The sequence below is a fragment of the Oncorhynchus mykiss genome, chromosome 26 (assembly GCF_013265735.2).
Source record: "Oncorhynchus mykiss isolate Arlee chromosome 26, USDA_OmykA_1.1, whole genome shotgun sequence".
In the NCBI taxonomy this organism is placed as follows: Eukaryota; Metazoa; Chordata; class Actinopteri; order Salmoniformes; family Salmonidae; genus Oncorhynchus; species Oncorhynchus mykiss.
In genome coordinates this window covers 34,418,130-34,433,963 of record NC_048590.1, presented here as the reverse complement: position 1 = coordinate 34,433,963, position 15,834 = coordinate 34,418,130, and the positions used below count along the sequence as shown (strand labels likewise).

Below are 15,834 nucleotides of genomic sequence, written 5' to 3'. Positions count from 1 at the left end.
CACCTCAGAGGTTTGTGGTATATGGCCAATATACCACGGCTAAGGGCTGTATCCAGGCACTCTGCATTGCATCGTGCAGAGGAACAGCTCTTAGCCTTGGTATATTGGCCATATACCACACCTCCTCTGGCCTAATTGCTTAAATTTACACAAGACTATGTAATTAGCCTATTAACCGATAAGAGTCTAAGCCCTGTCCCAACCGGGGGGCAAGTCTCAACTTTTCACAGAGGGGTCGTATTAGTGTGCAGCACTAACTGTTCGGACGCTACAGACAGAAGTTGGCAGATCGGCTATACCAACTTCAGACGAGTCCCAAGATGCTTGTGGGGGTCATAGAGAAAACCGGAGAACACCATCATATTCGTGAAAGTCTCATCTTTTCACGGAGGGGTTTGTAGCCCAAACCGTTCAGACGATTTTGTGAGAAGACCAGATGTCTCATTTTAAGGATGTTTCATGGCCTGAAACCCCCCGCTCTAGCTCTGTCACCTTTCATTGCAGATGCTGAAGTGCAACATAGACGGATGTGTTGGATTGAGACGCATCCAATGCAAAAAAAACAGTGATATCTAGATTAAACTTTTGTTTGTTTTTTATTGTTAGTATTATGCTCATTTCATTTAGCTAATTAGACATAGACCTTAGGGTTTTTAAATGTTTATCTGATTCCATTTGATATTATGGTCAAATCATGTGCAATCAAGTATTATGTGTTTTTATTTTATTTCATCTTTATTTCATCTTTATTTAACTAGGCAAGTCAGTTAAGAACAAATTCTTATTTACAATGATGGCCTAGGAACAGTGGGTTAACTGCCTTGTTCAGGGGCAGAACAACAGATGTTTACATTGTCAGCTCTGAGATTCAATCTTAGCCGACTAAGATCAAGAAATGGTCATGAGAAGTGAATATCTAAACATGTATGCTAATTATTTATTAATAAGACAATGCCTAAGGCTCGGCATTGCCTTGGGCCATTTTCCATGCGGCGAGTAAATTAGGGCCGAGCCTATGGGGTTACATGGACTGTTGCATTAACTCGTTATTTGTACTGTAAGCTGTGTATGACTTGTTTAAGAGGTCACAACGGGACGTTTGCCAAAAGCAAGCGTCTTTGTATGTATCAGAATGATAACATGAAGGTCGTTTCCGATTACTGAAGTGCTTTAATAAGTCAATGTTTCTATTGTATTTGCCGAGCGGCCCACAGTAGAACAGACAGGGGATTGGGAGGAAGGTAGTGTGTGTATGAGTGGGAGAAAGATGGAGGGTAAGAGGGAGAAACAGGGAGAAAGAAAGAGCCGGGGTGCAGAGCGAGAGCAAAAGACCGCCTCTGAAAGCTTTTCTCATGGTCATGGTGAATTAATCAGGCTCTTGTTTTCTGAGAGGTAGAAGGAAGGCTGTTTTCTGTACCTCGTTTCCCCTTACACCACTCCCTGTAACATCAGAAAACTTCAAACTAACACATGGTAGTCACCAGATGTATTGCATTTTTATTAGTTTAAAATCCTCCTTTCAAACCCCATTCATAATCTTCTTCTACCACCTGTTGAAATGACTGGGGTTTGCATTAGATTCAGGAAGAGTCCATTGCTCCAGTCTCCAGCAGCAGCAGCTGTATAATATGGTGTGTGTCTGTAACCCCAGTCTGTTAAAGTGAGCCGCTGTAGGTAGCTACAGTGTACCACTCTAATCTGGGAACAAGCTGTACAGTTTATTTAGTCCCGTATTACTCCTGAACACTGTTGTATCACACTGAGCAATGCTGGCACCGCACCTAACAACCTACAACAACTTAACACTTTCCCTGTGTGTATTTCTAACGCCCAAAGGTGGAGTGGATGAACACAGTGGAAACATACTGTATCTAAAATATTTCTGTGAGACTGAAGAGGGAAACTCAGAAGATGGAAACCAGAGGCCAAGCATCTGACTTTCCCATTATTATTATTATTATTATTATTATTATTATTATTATTATATATATATACACACACACTGCAATGCTGCCCACAAGAAGCATTGGAATCAATAGGCTAGAATAGGACCATGAGTAGGGTTGCCCAAGAGAAGCCTGGTCTTACTGTTCAACAGCTTCCGCTACAACTGTTCATACTAGGGAGTCCATGCCTAGGCTGTGATGGGGACTTGAAATCCTTATGGAGAGGAAGTGGGGAAAAGACTCTATGTGAATACTAAACATTCTACTAGATGCACCAATGAGCAGTATGGACACTTTCATTCATCATTCTCACCATTGCTTAATTTGATCTGGATCCTAATAAAAGCGATCAAAGTTATAATTTTTTACCCCCTTTTTCTCCCCAATTTCGTGGTATCCAATTGGTAGTTACTGTCTTGTCTCATCTCTGCAACTCCCATATGGACTCGGGAGAGGCGAAGGTCGAGAGCCATGCATCCTCCGAAACACAATCCAACCAAGCCTCATTGCTTCTTGACACAATTCCCGCTTAACCCGGAAGCCAGCCACATCAATGTGTCGGAGGGAACACCGCACACCTGGCGAACACCGCACACCTGGCGAACGTGTCAGTGTGCATTGCGCCTGGCCGCCACAGGAGTCGCTAGAGCGCCATGGGACAAGAACATCCCTGCCTGCCAGACCCTCCCCTAACCCGGACGACGCTGGGCCAATTGTGCGCCGTCCCATGGGTCTCCCGGACGTGGCCGGCTGCGACATAGCCTGGACTCGAAACCAGAATCTCTAGTGGCACAGCTAGCACTGCGATGCAGTGCCTTAGATCACTGCGCCACTCAGGAGGCCCTAAAACAATCAAAGTTCATTCGAGGCCCCGCGTCATGTAAAAAAGTAGATTTTTTCCCCTGATATTCGAGTTGGTTTAGGTTTGCGCAACGTTGCAACCTATGTTTGAGACCAACGTGTGGCTGTGGCTGTGTGAGAAGCGCGTCTGTGTCTCTCACAGAACTGGAACGAGATTCACTTTCTATGATCTCTCTCCCTATCTGCTCTGATAGACATGAATGAGCCTGCAACACTGATCTCTCCAGTGTTGCACTTCATCATTTATTTCCTTATAGAATCATAGCCGTGCAAAGGGTTCTGGAGGAGCTGCATCACCCCTGATACATTTAAATACATTTGCCAAAGTTATAGAGTTACTGCTGTCTGTTCAGAAAGAAATGAAATAATTCAGAATAGCCTAGTACACCATGAGAAAGCCTGTAATTTAGCCACAGAAGATCAGTAGCTTATTTTAACAAATTATCTAGCTATGGATTGTGTGTGGCCAATTACAAGGCATAGCCTAAATCTGTCAGTGAACAGCATGCAGATAAAACAGGCAATATTTCAAATACAATCGTGGGAAAACATAGGGTGGAAAGCAAATGGCTCCTGCTGAAAAGAGAAGACTCTAATGTGTTTGCTGTAGGCTACCAACATTTTTGATCAACTTCCAAATGTTTTTTACAAAGTAAAACAAGAGAGAGAGAGGCTTTTGGCACGAATCACCTGTGATTGGGCTGCACATGATTGGGTGAGTCAGTGAAACTGGAAAGCATTTTTAGGACTATCATTTCCTCCTCATATTGTAGCCTACAATATGTGTGTCTCCACATACCTATGCCTAGACTATTGATGGATTTAAGACAAGGTCGTTTTTATTGATCTCATTGTGTCAGTGTCAAAGTATACTGTCGTTTTGACCATTTGTACGGTTTTTAAAAAATTCTGCTAAAGTCTTCAGTCATGTAAAATGATGCAGAATTGCATGAAATGCGTTTATAAAAGGCAACAATTTTTCCTGGACCCTAGGCTACTAAAAATGTTCTCCATGTGTGCAACATCTGTAAGTGCCTCTGCTCTACTTCTCTATGCCACCAAGCAAATGCAATGACATGTATGCAGTGCTTTATTAAAGGGGATTTCTCTCTCATGCGTTCTGGTACATCAGAGCTCCCCAGGTTATCCCCGTCTCGCCCTCACTTTTTTGGTCCGGCACCTCCCGATTTACAAATTAAGCACTGATTCTCACCCAGAAAAATATGTATGTGCTTCAGTATGAGGAGCTGTTAGTCAACAGCTGTACTGATGCTCCTGCCAGGGCCTGTGTTTGTCCTGGGCTGAAATGGGCCTGTCTGGGCTCGTGGACAGTGCTGCTGACACCGGGACTCTCCATCCTGCACCTGTGGGTCTGACAGAGTAAGCCTCTCTAGCCTGAGAGTTTCCTGGGAATCTGCATGGTCAGCCACAGACAGACCCAGGACAACCATTCCTGATCTGACATGCTTATGTAACCCCAAATGCAAAATATCACAAAGCAAAGTTAGAATCCTCTAAACTTAAGTGGACAGTTGTGCCGGTGCTGATGTGGTTTTGTTATGACCTGGTCTGTAAAGGTCTGCCATTACTTTCTGCTTTAGAGTGCGTCCCAAATAGAACCCCTTTCCCTATGTAGTACACTACTGCCCATATTTGCTCTGGTCAAAAGTTATGCAATATACTGTATAAGGAATAGAGTGCCATTTGGCAAGCACCCTTAGAGAGTTGACTGGCAGATGTGGGCAGAGATGGTGTTTTTATTGCAAGTTCATCATTTCCCATGAGTGTTCCCTCAGGACTGAGTGTGTAATTGATACTCATGGTATCAGTCCTCTCCTCTGCAGCGCTTGCTCTGTCTTGCCTGTGGCTGAGGTTCTGAGAGCTGTACCCCATCACTCCCTGGTGGAACATGTCAAACCCCGGAGACTGGATCTGTTCAAAAGGATCAGTTCCTTCTGCAAATAAAACTCAGACAGTGAAACTGAGACTGCTTTCTGCTCTATGTTATGATGGGTGAATAAGAAACCTGAACAGACCATGGGGCTGCAGTTGTTGAGCCATGTATATACTGGTCTCGCTTTACAGTGTTCATTAACTATAATAACTTGCCATTATACTCATAGCTCTATTCACAGTAAACTGTACCAAAACAAGATAAAGGTTCTGTCAAGGAGAGGCTGTATGCACATCAATATTGACGTTGTGATTGAGCGTGGACACTTATATGTAGTGGGAGTACTGTGTGTTTGGTAGGATGTGCCCTCTGCTGTTGAAGAGAACAACTATATACAACATTCCTTATTAACAGTGCATTCATCTTCAGTGGAGTGTTTGATCCCCACTGATTTAGAGTTGTGGTATCTGTGTGTTTCTGATGGGCCTCATGGTTTATCTCCCCTTTCTATCTGTGTGTACATGGACTGTATGGAGTGCAGGGGGACAGAGGGGAGGAGGGTCGGCCACTGTCAACAAACTTGGGACCGTGAGAAAGATGACATACTATTTGTGATTTTGTGTTAAGCCACAGTTGTCAAAATTCACCAGCGGTAAGGGTGCTGTTTTGTGTAATATCAAATGGATTCAAGATCTTGTTAAACTATTGTAACACACCCAACCCATCTGAGGGTGAGGGAGTGGACCTACTGTGTGTGTTGCCACAGTGGCAGTGCGTAGTGTAATCAGCCTTTCAGATGTTTATAGAGCAGGTCTTAGCTGTGGGCTGTGTAGTTAAGGGTGTTACACTGTCAGTGGAAGAGGTGGAAACGTAACAGATTAAAGCTTTTGAATGGTTGCCATGGGTGAACCTGTCTGCTGCTCCCAGTGCTGTAAAGTACTTTAAAGTATTTTTACTAAAGTACTACTTAATAGTTTTTGGAGTTTTTGTACTTTACTATTTATATTTTGGACAACTTTTACTTTACTACATTCCTAAAGAAAATAATGTACCTTTTACTCCATACATTTTCCCTGACACCCAAAAGTACTCGTTACATTTTGAATGTTTACCAGGACAGGAAAATGGTCCAATTCACGCACTTCAAGAGAACATCCCTGGTCATCCCTACTGTCTCTGATCTGGTGGACTCACTGAACACATGCTTTGTTTATAAATTATGTGTTCGAGTGTTTCCCTGGCTATTTACAGTGCCTTGCGAAAGTATTCGGCCCCCTTGAACTTTGCGACCTTTTGCCACATTTCAGGCTTCAAACATAAAGATATAAAACTGTATTTTTTTGTGAAGAATCAACAACAAGTGGGACACAATCATGAAGTGGAACGACATTTATTGGATATTTCAAACTTTTTTAACAAATCAAAAACTGAAAAATTGGGCGTGCAAAATTATTCAGCCCCTTTACTTTCAGTGCAGCAAACTCTCTCCAGAAATTCAGTGAGGATCTCTGAATGATCCAATGTTGACCTAAATGACTAATGATGATAAATACAATCCACCTGTGTGTAATCAAGTCTCCGTATAAATGCACTTGCACTGTGATAGTCTCAGAGGTCCGTTAAAAGCGCAGAGAGCATCATGAAGAACAAGGAACACACCAGGCAGGTCCGAGATACTGTTGTGAAGAAGTTTAAAGCCGGATTTGGATACAAAAAGATTTCCCAAGCTTTAAACATCCCAAGGAGCACTGTGCAAGCGATAATATTGAAATGGAAGGAGTATCAGACCACTGCAAATCTACCAAGACCTGGCCGTCCCTCTAAACTTTCAACTCATACAAGGAGAAGACTGATCAGAGATGCAGCCAAGAGGCCCATGATCACTCTGGATGAACTGCAGAGATCTACAGCTGAGGTGGGAGACTCTGTCCATAGGACAACAATCAGTCGTATATTGCACAAATCTGGCCTTTATGGAAGAGTGGCAAGAAGAAAGCCATTTCTTAAAGATATCCATAAAAAGTGTTGTTTAAAGTTTGCCAAAAGCCACCTGGGAGACACACCAAACATGTGAAAGAAGGTGCTCTGGTCAGATGAAACCAAAATTGAACTTTTTGGCAACAATGCAAAATGTTATGTTTGGCGTAAAAGCAACACAGCTGAACACACTATCCCCACTGTCAAACATGGTGGTGGCAGCATCATGGTTTGGGCCTGCTTTTCTTCAGCAGGGACAGGGAAGATGGTTAAAATTGATGGGAAGATGGATGGAGCCAAATACAGGACCATTCTGGAAGAACCTGATGGAGTCTGCAAAAGACCTGAGACTGGGACGGAGATTTGTCTTCCAACAAGACAATGATCCAAAACATAAAGCAAAATCTACAATGGAATGGTTCAAAAATAAACATATCCAGGTGTTAGAATGGCCAAGTCAAAGTCCAGACCTGAATCCAATCGAATCTGTGGAAAGAACTGAAAACTGCTGTTCACAAATGCTCTCCATCCAACCTCACTGAGCTCGAGCTGTTTTGCAAGGAGGAATGGGAAAAAAATTCAGTCTCTCGATGTGCAAAACTGATAGACATACCCCAAGCGACTTACAGCTGTAATCGCAGCAAAAGGTGGCGCTACAAAGTATTAACTATCCAATAAATGTCGTTCCACTTCATGATTGTGTCCCACTTGTTGTGGATTCTTCACAAAAAAATACAGTTTTATATCTTTATGTTTGAAGCCTGAAATGTGGCAAAAGGTCGCAAAGTTCAAGGGGGCCGAATACTTTCACAAGGCACTGTACTTGAGCTCTCTCCTGGCAGCTGAGTGTCAGGAGGTGTAAATTCTTTCTGCTCTATCTTTTCCTTTCTTGTCTTTTTCTTCTTTTCATCTGTTGTTGGAGAGAAAGAACAGCCTGTTGAATGGATTTCAGACTGTCCCTTAGACCAACTGGAGGTAGGAACAGGGTGTTAAGCCAGGGTACATAGCCGCACTGGTTCGCCTCACATATACAAAAGTAATTGTTTCAAGGAAAAGAGGATCAGGTTGTTGTTTGGTTTGGACGTTGGAAAGACTGGTTCACTTATGACGTTAAGCAATACGCTCTCATTCGGCTCTCTTCTTGATATTAGAGGCAGATAATGATGAACTTTAAATCTCAATAAGCTTTTATTTAGAATTTTATAGAGGAACATGAGTCCACATTTTTGTTGCATCTGTTTGTCGTTCTTTGTCCGCTGCTGGCTGTTGTTTTAGGAGTACTCAGTGTTCACTTCAAAACACAATCCACCACTCCCTTTCAAAGGTCAAGATAAAGTGGGCAATCTGATGGAAAATCTGGCATCCCCATGTTTTCCCCTAACAATGTTCATATCTGGTTTTACTGATGGGCCCCCTGCAGTTCTGTGTTGTGAGTGTAAAGGTGAGTGATGTTGTCTGTCTCCCTCCCCGGTAGTACCCTGTCCAGCTGTATATGATGTTGACTGTCCCCATAGAGATCTTAAAATGATTAGATATAGTGATTCTATATGTAATTCTATGGTTGTCTGTCTCCCTCTCTGCAGTACCCTGTCCAGCTGTATGCACGCGGTGGTGGCTCTGCTCTATCCCTTCTCCTGGCAGCACACCTTCATCCCCGTCCTGCCTGCCTCCATGGTGGACATCGTCTGCTGCCCCACGCCCTTCCTGGTGGGGCTCCTGTCCAGCTCTCTGCCCAAACTCAAAGACCTGCCTGTGGAAGAGGTTGGTACTTCATGTCTCTCTCTCTGGCTTTTTATCTTTGTCTCCCACTGTCTTGCTTTTCTTAGACCAGGTTTAATGTATTGGCTCTATTTCCTCCTCATTCTGCGCCTCTGATATTGTTAGCTTGAGGCTACAGATTAGAGGCTATACCACTGTCACATTCCATCTCTCCATCACGCTGGGCTGGGGAGTGGCCTTCCTGTTACTGGTCAGCAGTAAAACGCCCACAACAACCTACAGTATATTACACAGTCAATTACCCTGCTTGTTTTCATTAAACATTTACCCAATGAGGAACTTATATTCCTGGAGAGAATTGCGTAGGTATGTTGATCCTCTTGGCTGATTGGTGCAGCCATGGGACAGATTCAGAAGCATCCGGATATACAGTAACTGGGACATCTCACGAGACAGTTATCATGGTGCTCCTCCCAACCTCCCTCAGAGACCCAGGACCACCCCTGGGTCCAGGATGAAACCACACTCTCTGGATGACTGTTACAGGCTTCTTTGAAAGAATGCTGGACCTTCCAGTGATTCAGAGCATTTTTACCCTCAAACTTTTTTTTAACGTCTATTCATTCAAGCACTACATACCAGAGAGAGTTCTAAATCAGTCTCATGTTAAATTCACAGTCACACATTGAGCAATAGCATTGTGTTTTCGAAAGGTCTGCTCAAACTTGAATTCTCTCAGAGCGCTGAGTGTAATATGACCCGTTTCCTCTGTTTTGCTGCCATGGACACTGTAGGCTCCCAGTATTCAGTATTAGAATTCAAGCCATGAGCTTCCTAGTATTGAGGTGTCCGAGTCCACACACAGTGTGAGGCCTGCTATAGCTATAATTGCCTGTTCAGTGCTGTCCAGCAGTCTCGCTGTGGTCAAAGCCTAACAGGACATTGACCTGCAGCAGTTTTGTCACCAATTACAGAGGGAGGAGGGAAAGAAGACGTGTCTGTTTCTCTGCTCTCCCAGCTGGACTGTTCTGCAGCATTCTTGGAACGGAGCGCTGATTTGCCAAGGCAGAGTGGAAAGAGGGGGAAATCACCAGAATCCATCCTCGTTAAAGTAGCAACAACTCCTCCAGCCTCAACGTGCTGTAGTGTGGCTGACCCTGACCTAAAACCTCCAGTGAATGTGGCCTTGGCAGTTGGCAGCCTCAGCCCTCAGCTCTGGGGTCCTGGCCCCACTAGGGAGGGAGAGTGGGAGTTTCTGGCTCTCAATAAAATCCTGGCAGGAGAAGCCATCAGGCCTCTTAAAGTCCAGCTCTCTGCTATAACACAGTTAGTCCGAGTCAGCAGCATCTGCCCTCAGCCCATGGTGTGTGAAAAATACCATCTCACCCTGTCTGTCACACTTGACACAGGGCTTTTAATGGCCTGTCAACAGTATCTGTTGTCTGTTTACGTCTGTCTTGATGTTGCTGATCGACTCAATTAAAATTCCCCAAGTATCCTTTGCTGCTTATAAAGATCTCATTTTAACACTGGTATAACACTTCCAACTTCTGGAAGAGCTCGTCTTTCTCTTGATGGAGAGTTTGATTTATTTGTAGAGGGCATTGGTATTCACTTTAAGCCACTATATACACATGGAAGAAGCCTGGATTTGACTGAAGATTCCTAAATGTGATCGACCACCTTGATTTGGTCTTATGTAGCAAAATGTTAAATGTTTTTTTTTTATATTGGATAAAAGTAGAGCCTCTGAGGTAGAAAATGGTATATCATACACTGCAGTTTAGGAACAATGGGAAAGTAATTCTACTTTGAAAGTTGATAAACTTGTAACCCCATTTTTGAGAAATGTTTTGGTACACCTAATGGAGAGCTCCCCTTTGTCTATACCCATTCAGCATTGTGCACACCCTCTTAAGCCTTAGCCACACCCATCTCTTTAAGGATTCACATGTGAGGCCATGTGCTAAACAGAGCGACTAGTTTAGTAAACAACCAAAGATTTCATGACTAAAAGTGGTAACAGTACTAGCCTACACTAACAAAAAAACTCCAGGTAAAAATACACTTTATGTAGTCCTTGGCCTATTTCCTAACCTGACTTTGGTGCAGGTCATGTTGTTCTTCTGGTAAACACACACATGCCTAGGATACAGAAGGTGTAAACAATGCAGTGAAATGGTTACTTTCATAGTAGCAATATCAAAAACACAAAGTGTCCAGATAAAAATATTTAATAATTATTAGATGACACTTACCCGACACACTTGTCTAAATTGATGGGTCATGTGAAGGAAATGCCTTAGCCTCCCCCCATCCTCGTCTAGCTTAGTGGATGGGTCACTATTGTCTAGAAATACAATAGATGGACGGAATCACCCCCAGACACACCTGGCTAACTTGATGGGTCATGTAATCATCTGGTGAAGTGGAGTCTTTTCTTTAGACATGTAGCTAGCTAGCTAAACAATGAACCGGAAAAATCCCAACTCATACTACTACCAATACAAACATTGTCATAGCTGTAGTATGAATCTGCAGGTAGCTAAAGTTAACCAACTTGGTTCAATGTTAGCTAGCTAACATTAGGCTATAACTAGTAACGCAAATGGGTTTGTGATTCAAATAATATTACGACACATATCATACATGTAACGTTAGATAGCGAACCAGCAAGGTAACGCTCGCTAGCTAGTGAACAGTATGCTTTAACTTGCAATGAAACAACATTCTGACAATTTGAAATGTATAATATATGAAAATGTAGCTAGACTCTTACCTGTATACATGGATGAATGCTTCATGGCAGACTGGAACCATTTAACACTTTTGTTTGTAGGCCAGTATTGTGTCAAGTCACTCCGGTTCACACTGACCGTGGCCTGTGCAGAAAGTAGCCCGTCACTTTTTCCAACTGATCTGTTGATAACGCCTGCTAAATTTAGGGCATCAATGTAGTTGAGAAAAGTTTGAAAACTTTTGCAGTTCTCAATGGCTAACCTTATATCTTTCAAAAACGATGCGGTAGAAAGGACTATCAACACATACTGAACAGCTCAAGTTATAGACAGAAGCATGCTACACGTCAGACCAAACCAAACTCATCTCTCGGCATATCCAGCCCATCAATTATCTCAGCCAATCATGGCTAGCAGGATGGTTCCTGTCTTTTTCCGTGGCTAAACCAACTCGGCTCATAATTTAACAATTGTATTCATATTTACAGATGGAATACAAGTTTGTTATTAAGGCACATGAAAGTTCACATGTTCCAAAGGCATTTCTGCCAAAAATCGCATTTTGATAAACAATGAATGTTTATGTTCAAATGCCTCTCCTGTCAAGAAGTGACGTGCGACATACGCCTAGTTTCCTGAAATTAGTCACAAATATGTGACTTGTTTGTTTCCTTTGCAGGCTTTGATGGTGGACTTGGGAACTGACCGCTTTCTCAGACAGGTTGGTCTCAATTCTCCAGTACCTCACCGTAATCAAAGACCAGAATGTTTATTGTAAAATAATATGGACTGATATTTTGATATTCTTGTTTATTGTCACTAATTAAATTGTTATGCGTGTGAATAGATGGATGATGAGGCCTCGCTGTTGCCACGGAAACTCCAGTCTGCTCTTGAGCTAGCTCTGGAGCAGAGGAATGACATCATCAATCAGGACTCTGACAGCGAGTCAGACGAAGGTGAACGAGGGACACATCGTCACTCTCTACTAAACCAGATGTTACGAGTGTAAATTAGGACAACAGAGCACTGGCCATGTTTCAACCCTGTGAACAAGAACATGGACAGCACATGTCTGGGAGCAATACACTGTCTGTGGAGTGTTGAGAACTCCTGGAATGGGTGCTTCACCTCACTGAATTGAAGGTTACTGGGGTTCAGAATGTAGTGTTTGTTTAATATTACGTATGAATACACAATATCAGTTAAACATCAACTCTAAATAACTCTTGTCATTCCAACAAATGTTATAGGCTCTACTTGATTCTCAAGCACAAAAAGAGTTCCACTGTAGTTTGTTGCTTCTTTCTAGATGTATTGAACATGTATGAAGTGTGTTTCAGTTTCAGCATAATACTAACCTATCCTATTTCGTCTGTTTCTGTAGAGTGTAACTCCTTGAACAGCCTGGTGTCAGAGGCCTTCATCCGTTTCTTTCTGGAAACCATTGGCCACTACTCCCTGTTCCTCACCCAGAGCGAGCGAGGAGAACGCATTTTCCAGCGCGAGGCCTTCCGCAAGTCTGTGGCCTCCAAGAGCATCCGTCGCTTCCTGGGGGTCTTCATGGAGTCCCAAATGTTTGCTGGGTTCATCCAAGACCGGGAGCTGCGGAAATGCCGGGCCAAAGGTAGAGCAAACCTATAATGACACTGTCAGTCCACCCAAAACAAGTCTGTAATGGTATGGTCCTGTCTACTTGTTAAGAGATAATAACGTTAAGTGTGTCCTGTCCTCCTAAAATTGATTCATTGTAGTTCCTCATAACACAAATAATATGTCAACTGTAATGATTGGTAGAAATCCTCTTTAGAGGTAGGCCCTGTCACCCCTCACTTTTCCGCCAAAGTAGTCCAAAATCCCTAAAGGGATCTTCTCAAACCTGTGTTGGTACTGCCCTCTCGTTGACAACGGTTCTAGCTGGGTATTCAGTGCCATCTCCTGGCCACATAGTGAAGGGTATTTCCCCCCATACCAAAACATGCTTTCTCTGATATACTGCACTGTAACATTACCCCACAATAGAGTGCCTTGCAGAAGTATTCATCCCCCTTGGTGTTTTTCCTATTTTGTGGCATTACAACCTGTATTTAAATAGATTTTATTTGGATTTCATGTAACGGACATACACAAAATAGTCCAAATTGGTGAAGTGAAATGAAAAGAATAACTTAAAAAATAAAAATCATTAAAAGTGATGTGTGCATATGTATTCACCCCCTTTGCTATGAAGCCCCTAAATAAGATCTGGTGTAACCAATTACCTTCAGAAGTCACATAATTAGTTACATAAAGTCCACCTGTGTGCAATCTAAGTGTCACATGATCTGAGTATATACACCTGTTCTGAAAAGCTCCAGAGTCAGCAGCACCATGAAGACCAAGGAGCGCTCCAAACAGGTCAGGGATAAAGTTGTGGAGAAGTACAGATCAGGGTTGGGTTATATATATTTTTTTATCAGAAACTTTGAATATCCCACTGAGCACCATTAAATCCATTATTAAAAAATGTAATATGGCACCACAACAAACCTGCCAAGAGATGGCAGCCCACCAAAACTCATGGACCAGGCAAGGAGGGTATTAATCAGTGAGGCAACAGAGACCAATGCTAACCCTGAAGGAGCTGCAAAGCTCCACAGCGGAGATTGGAGTATCTGTCCATAGGACCACTTTAAGCTGTACACTCCACAGAGCTGGGCTTTATGGAAGAGTGGCCAGAAAAAAAGCCTTTGCTTAAAGAAAAAAAACAAACACATTTGATGTTTGCCAAAAGGCATCTGAGACTCCCCAAACATATGGAAGAAGGTACTCTGGTCAGATGAGACTAAAATGTAGCTTTTTTGCCATCATGGAAAACACTATGTCTGGGGCAAGCCCAACACCAAGTATTTGGTTCTAAATTAAGTATCAAAAGTATAAATCATTTGAAATTCATTCTATTAAGCATTTTCTTATTTTTAAAATGTGTGGCTAGCCCTGGGCACACTCCAACACTCAGACATCATTTACAAAAGATTAATTTGTGTTTAGTGAGTCTGCCAGATCAGAGGCAGAAAGGATGACCATGTGTTGTCTTGATAAGTGTGTGAATTTGTTCCTGTCCTGCTGCTACGCAGTCAAAATGTAAGAAGTACTTATGGATGTCAGGTAAAATGTGTGGAGTAAAAAGTACATTTTCTTTAGGAATGTAGTAAAGTACAAATACCCCAAAAAACAACTTAAGTAGTACTGTAAAGTATTTTTACTTAAGTACTTTACACCACTGGTAATTACCTCATGTTATTCTGCCATTTTGTTGTGTTTCTGTCAGGACTCTTTGAGCAGAGGGTGGAGCAGTACCTGGAAGAGCTACCAGACACAGAGCAGAGTGGAGTGAACAAGTTCCTCAAAGGGCTAGGTGAGTTCTCAAATAAAATAGAATCTGCACTTAAAACAAATATCTCCCCTCAACAGACCTTACCTGTCCACTTTACCGCTGGGACAAATTTGTAACCTGACTTAAAATGTAGGATGACACACAGTAGTTCTAAAAGAAGCCTATTCACATTTGGCCATGATGTAGTAATGAGCACCATGTTGTCCAGGGTTCCCCAACTGGTGGAATTTGTAAGATGTTTTATTGTTGGACATAAAAGACTGTAAAAACACCAGCAAATCGGTTACAAGTGATTTTAATTTTGGAAATCTGTTCCAAAGGATTCCCATGCATTAGAAAGAGATGTGATTGTATACAAATGTAAGCAATGTTCAAAATGATTATGTTTTAGTCAAATATTATGTTTGGGATTTTTGCAGTCTACAAATGATTTGTAATTATGTTCCGGCCACCTAACCATCCGCTCAAGAAAAAATCAGTCGCAGCTGAATGTAGTTGATGATCCCTGATGTAGTCCAAAACCACGATTCCATCTGAGGCACTACATCATTTCCTTGACAATCACAGAGATCTCATTCACAGTAAACGCTGCAGATGTCAGCTCAATTGGAACATTTCACTGAAGTGTGTTAAAGGTTTACATGACGTGAACAGTTCTTACTTGCATTTTGTTTGTGTCTTTTAGGAAGTAAAATGAAGTTTCTTCACAAAAAGAACTGAGGAAACCTGCTACTTAATAACCAAATACCGGAGCATGAAAGCTTGTTCTACTGCAAACAGAAGATCTGATACACCCAAAACCCTGTATTTTATTGACTTGTTCACTTGTTTGTCTATCAGAAACATCAATGAAATGTCAAAATGTTGTACATATTTCACTGTAAACTGGCTGTGATACCCTCCAATGTAGCTTGATTGTTAGGTGTCTGGTACCTTTTGTGAGGTTAGTTACAGTAGGACGGTACAGAGTGAATGTGCCTTTGTTTCTGATTAACCACTGACATTAAAGCATGCTTGAGAAGAACATGATCAGACTGAGTGAGTGAATGCAAGCTGATGTATGGTGGCTGTACAGTTACTATGTTTTGTAGTTTAGATCATCGTTGTCCTGTCTTTTTGCTGAATGAGAGCTGTAAATTCCACACCTGGTTGGGAGGATTTGTACATGCATTAACACATGAAGAAAATGATTGTAAATGTTTAAAACATGGATTGCTTTGTAAAATTCAGTAATTAAACAGACTTCAAATGATTGGATTCCTAACTTTTTTATGTGTTTACTGTTCAGAGGAAACAGAACTTCATCAGCAATTACAGGAAGTG

General features: G+C 42.2%; 1 protein-coding gene across 6 annotated transcripts in view; it reads left to right on the top strand.

Annotated features, from left to right (window-relative positions):
• LOC110506688 (DENN domain containing 2B) overlaps nt 1–15,763 on the top strand; it is a 73,900-nt gene extending 58,137 nt beyond the window's left edge. For all 6 annotated transcript variants that reach the window (XM_021586486.2, XM_036963339.1, XM_036963340.1 and 3 more), the window contains 6 exons: nt 8,262–8,439; nt 11,815–11,856; nt 11,983–12,094; nt 12,523–12,762; nt 14,446–14,532; nt 15,197–15,763. In XM_021586486.2, the coding sequence (XP_021442161.2) occupies nt 8,262–8,439; nt 11,815–11,856; nt 11,983–12,094; nt 12,523–12,762; nt 14,446–14,532; nt 15,197–15,231 (694 nt within the window). In that variant the 3' untranslated portion in view covers nt 15,232–15,763. The remainder of the gene's footprint in view (nt 1–8,261; nt 8,440–11,814; nt 11,857–11,982; nt 12,095–12,522; nt 12,763–14,445; nt 14,533–15,196) is intronic.
• The last annotated feature ends 71 nt before the right edge of the window (nt 15,764–15,834 follow it).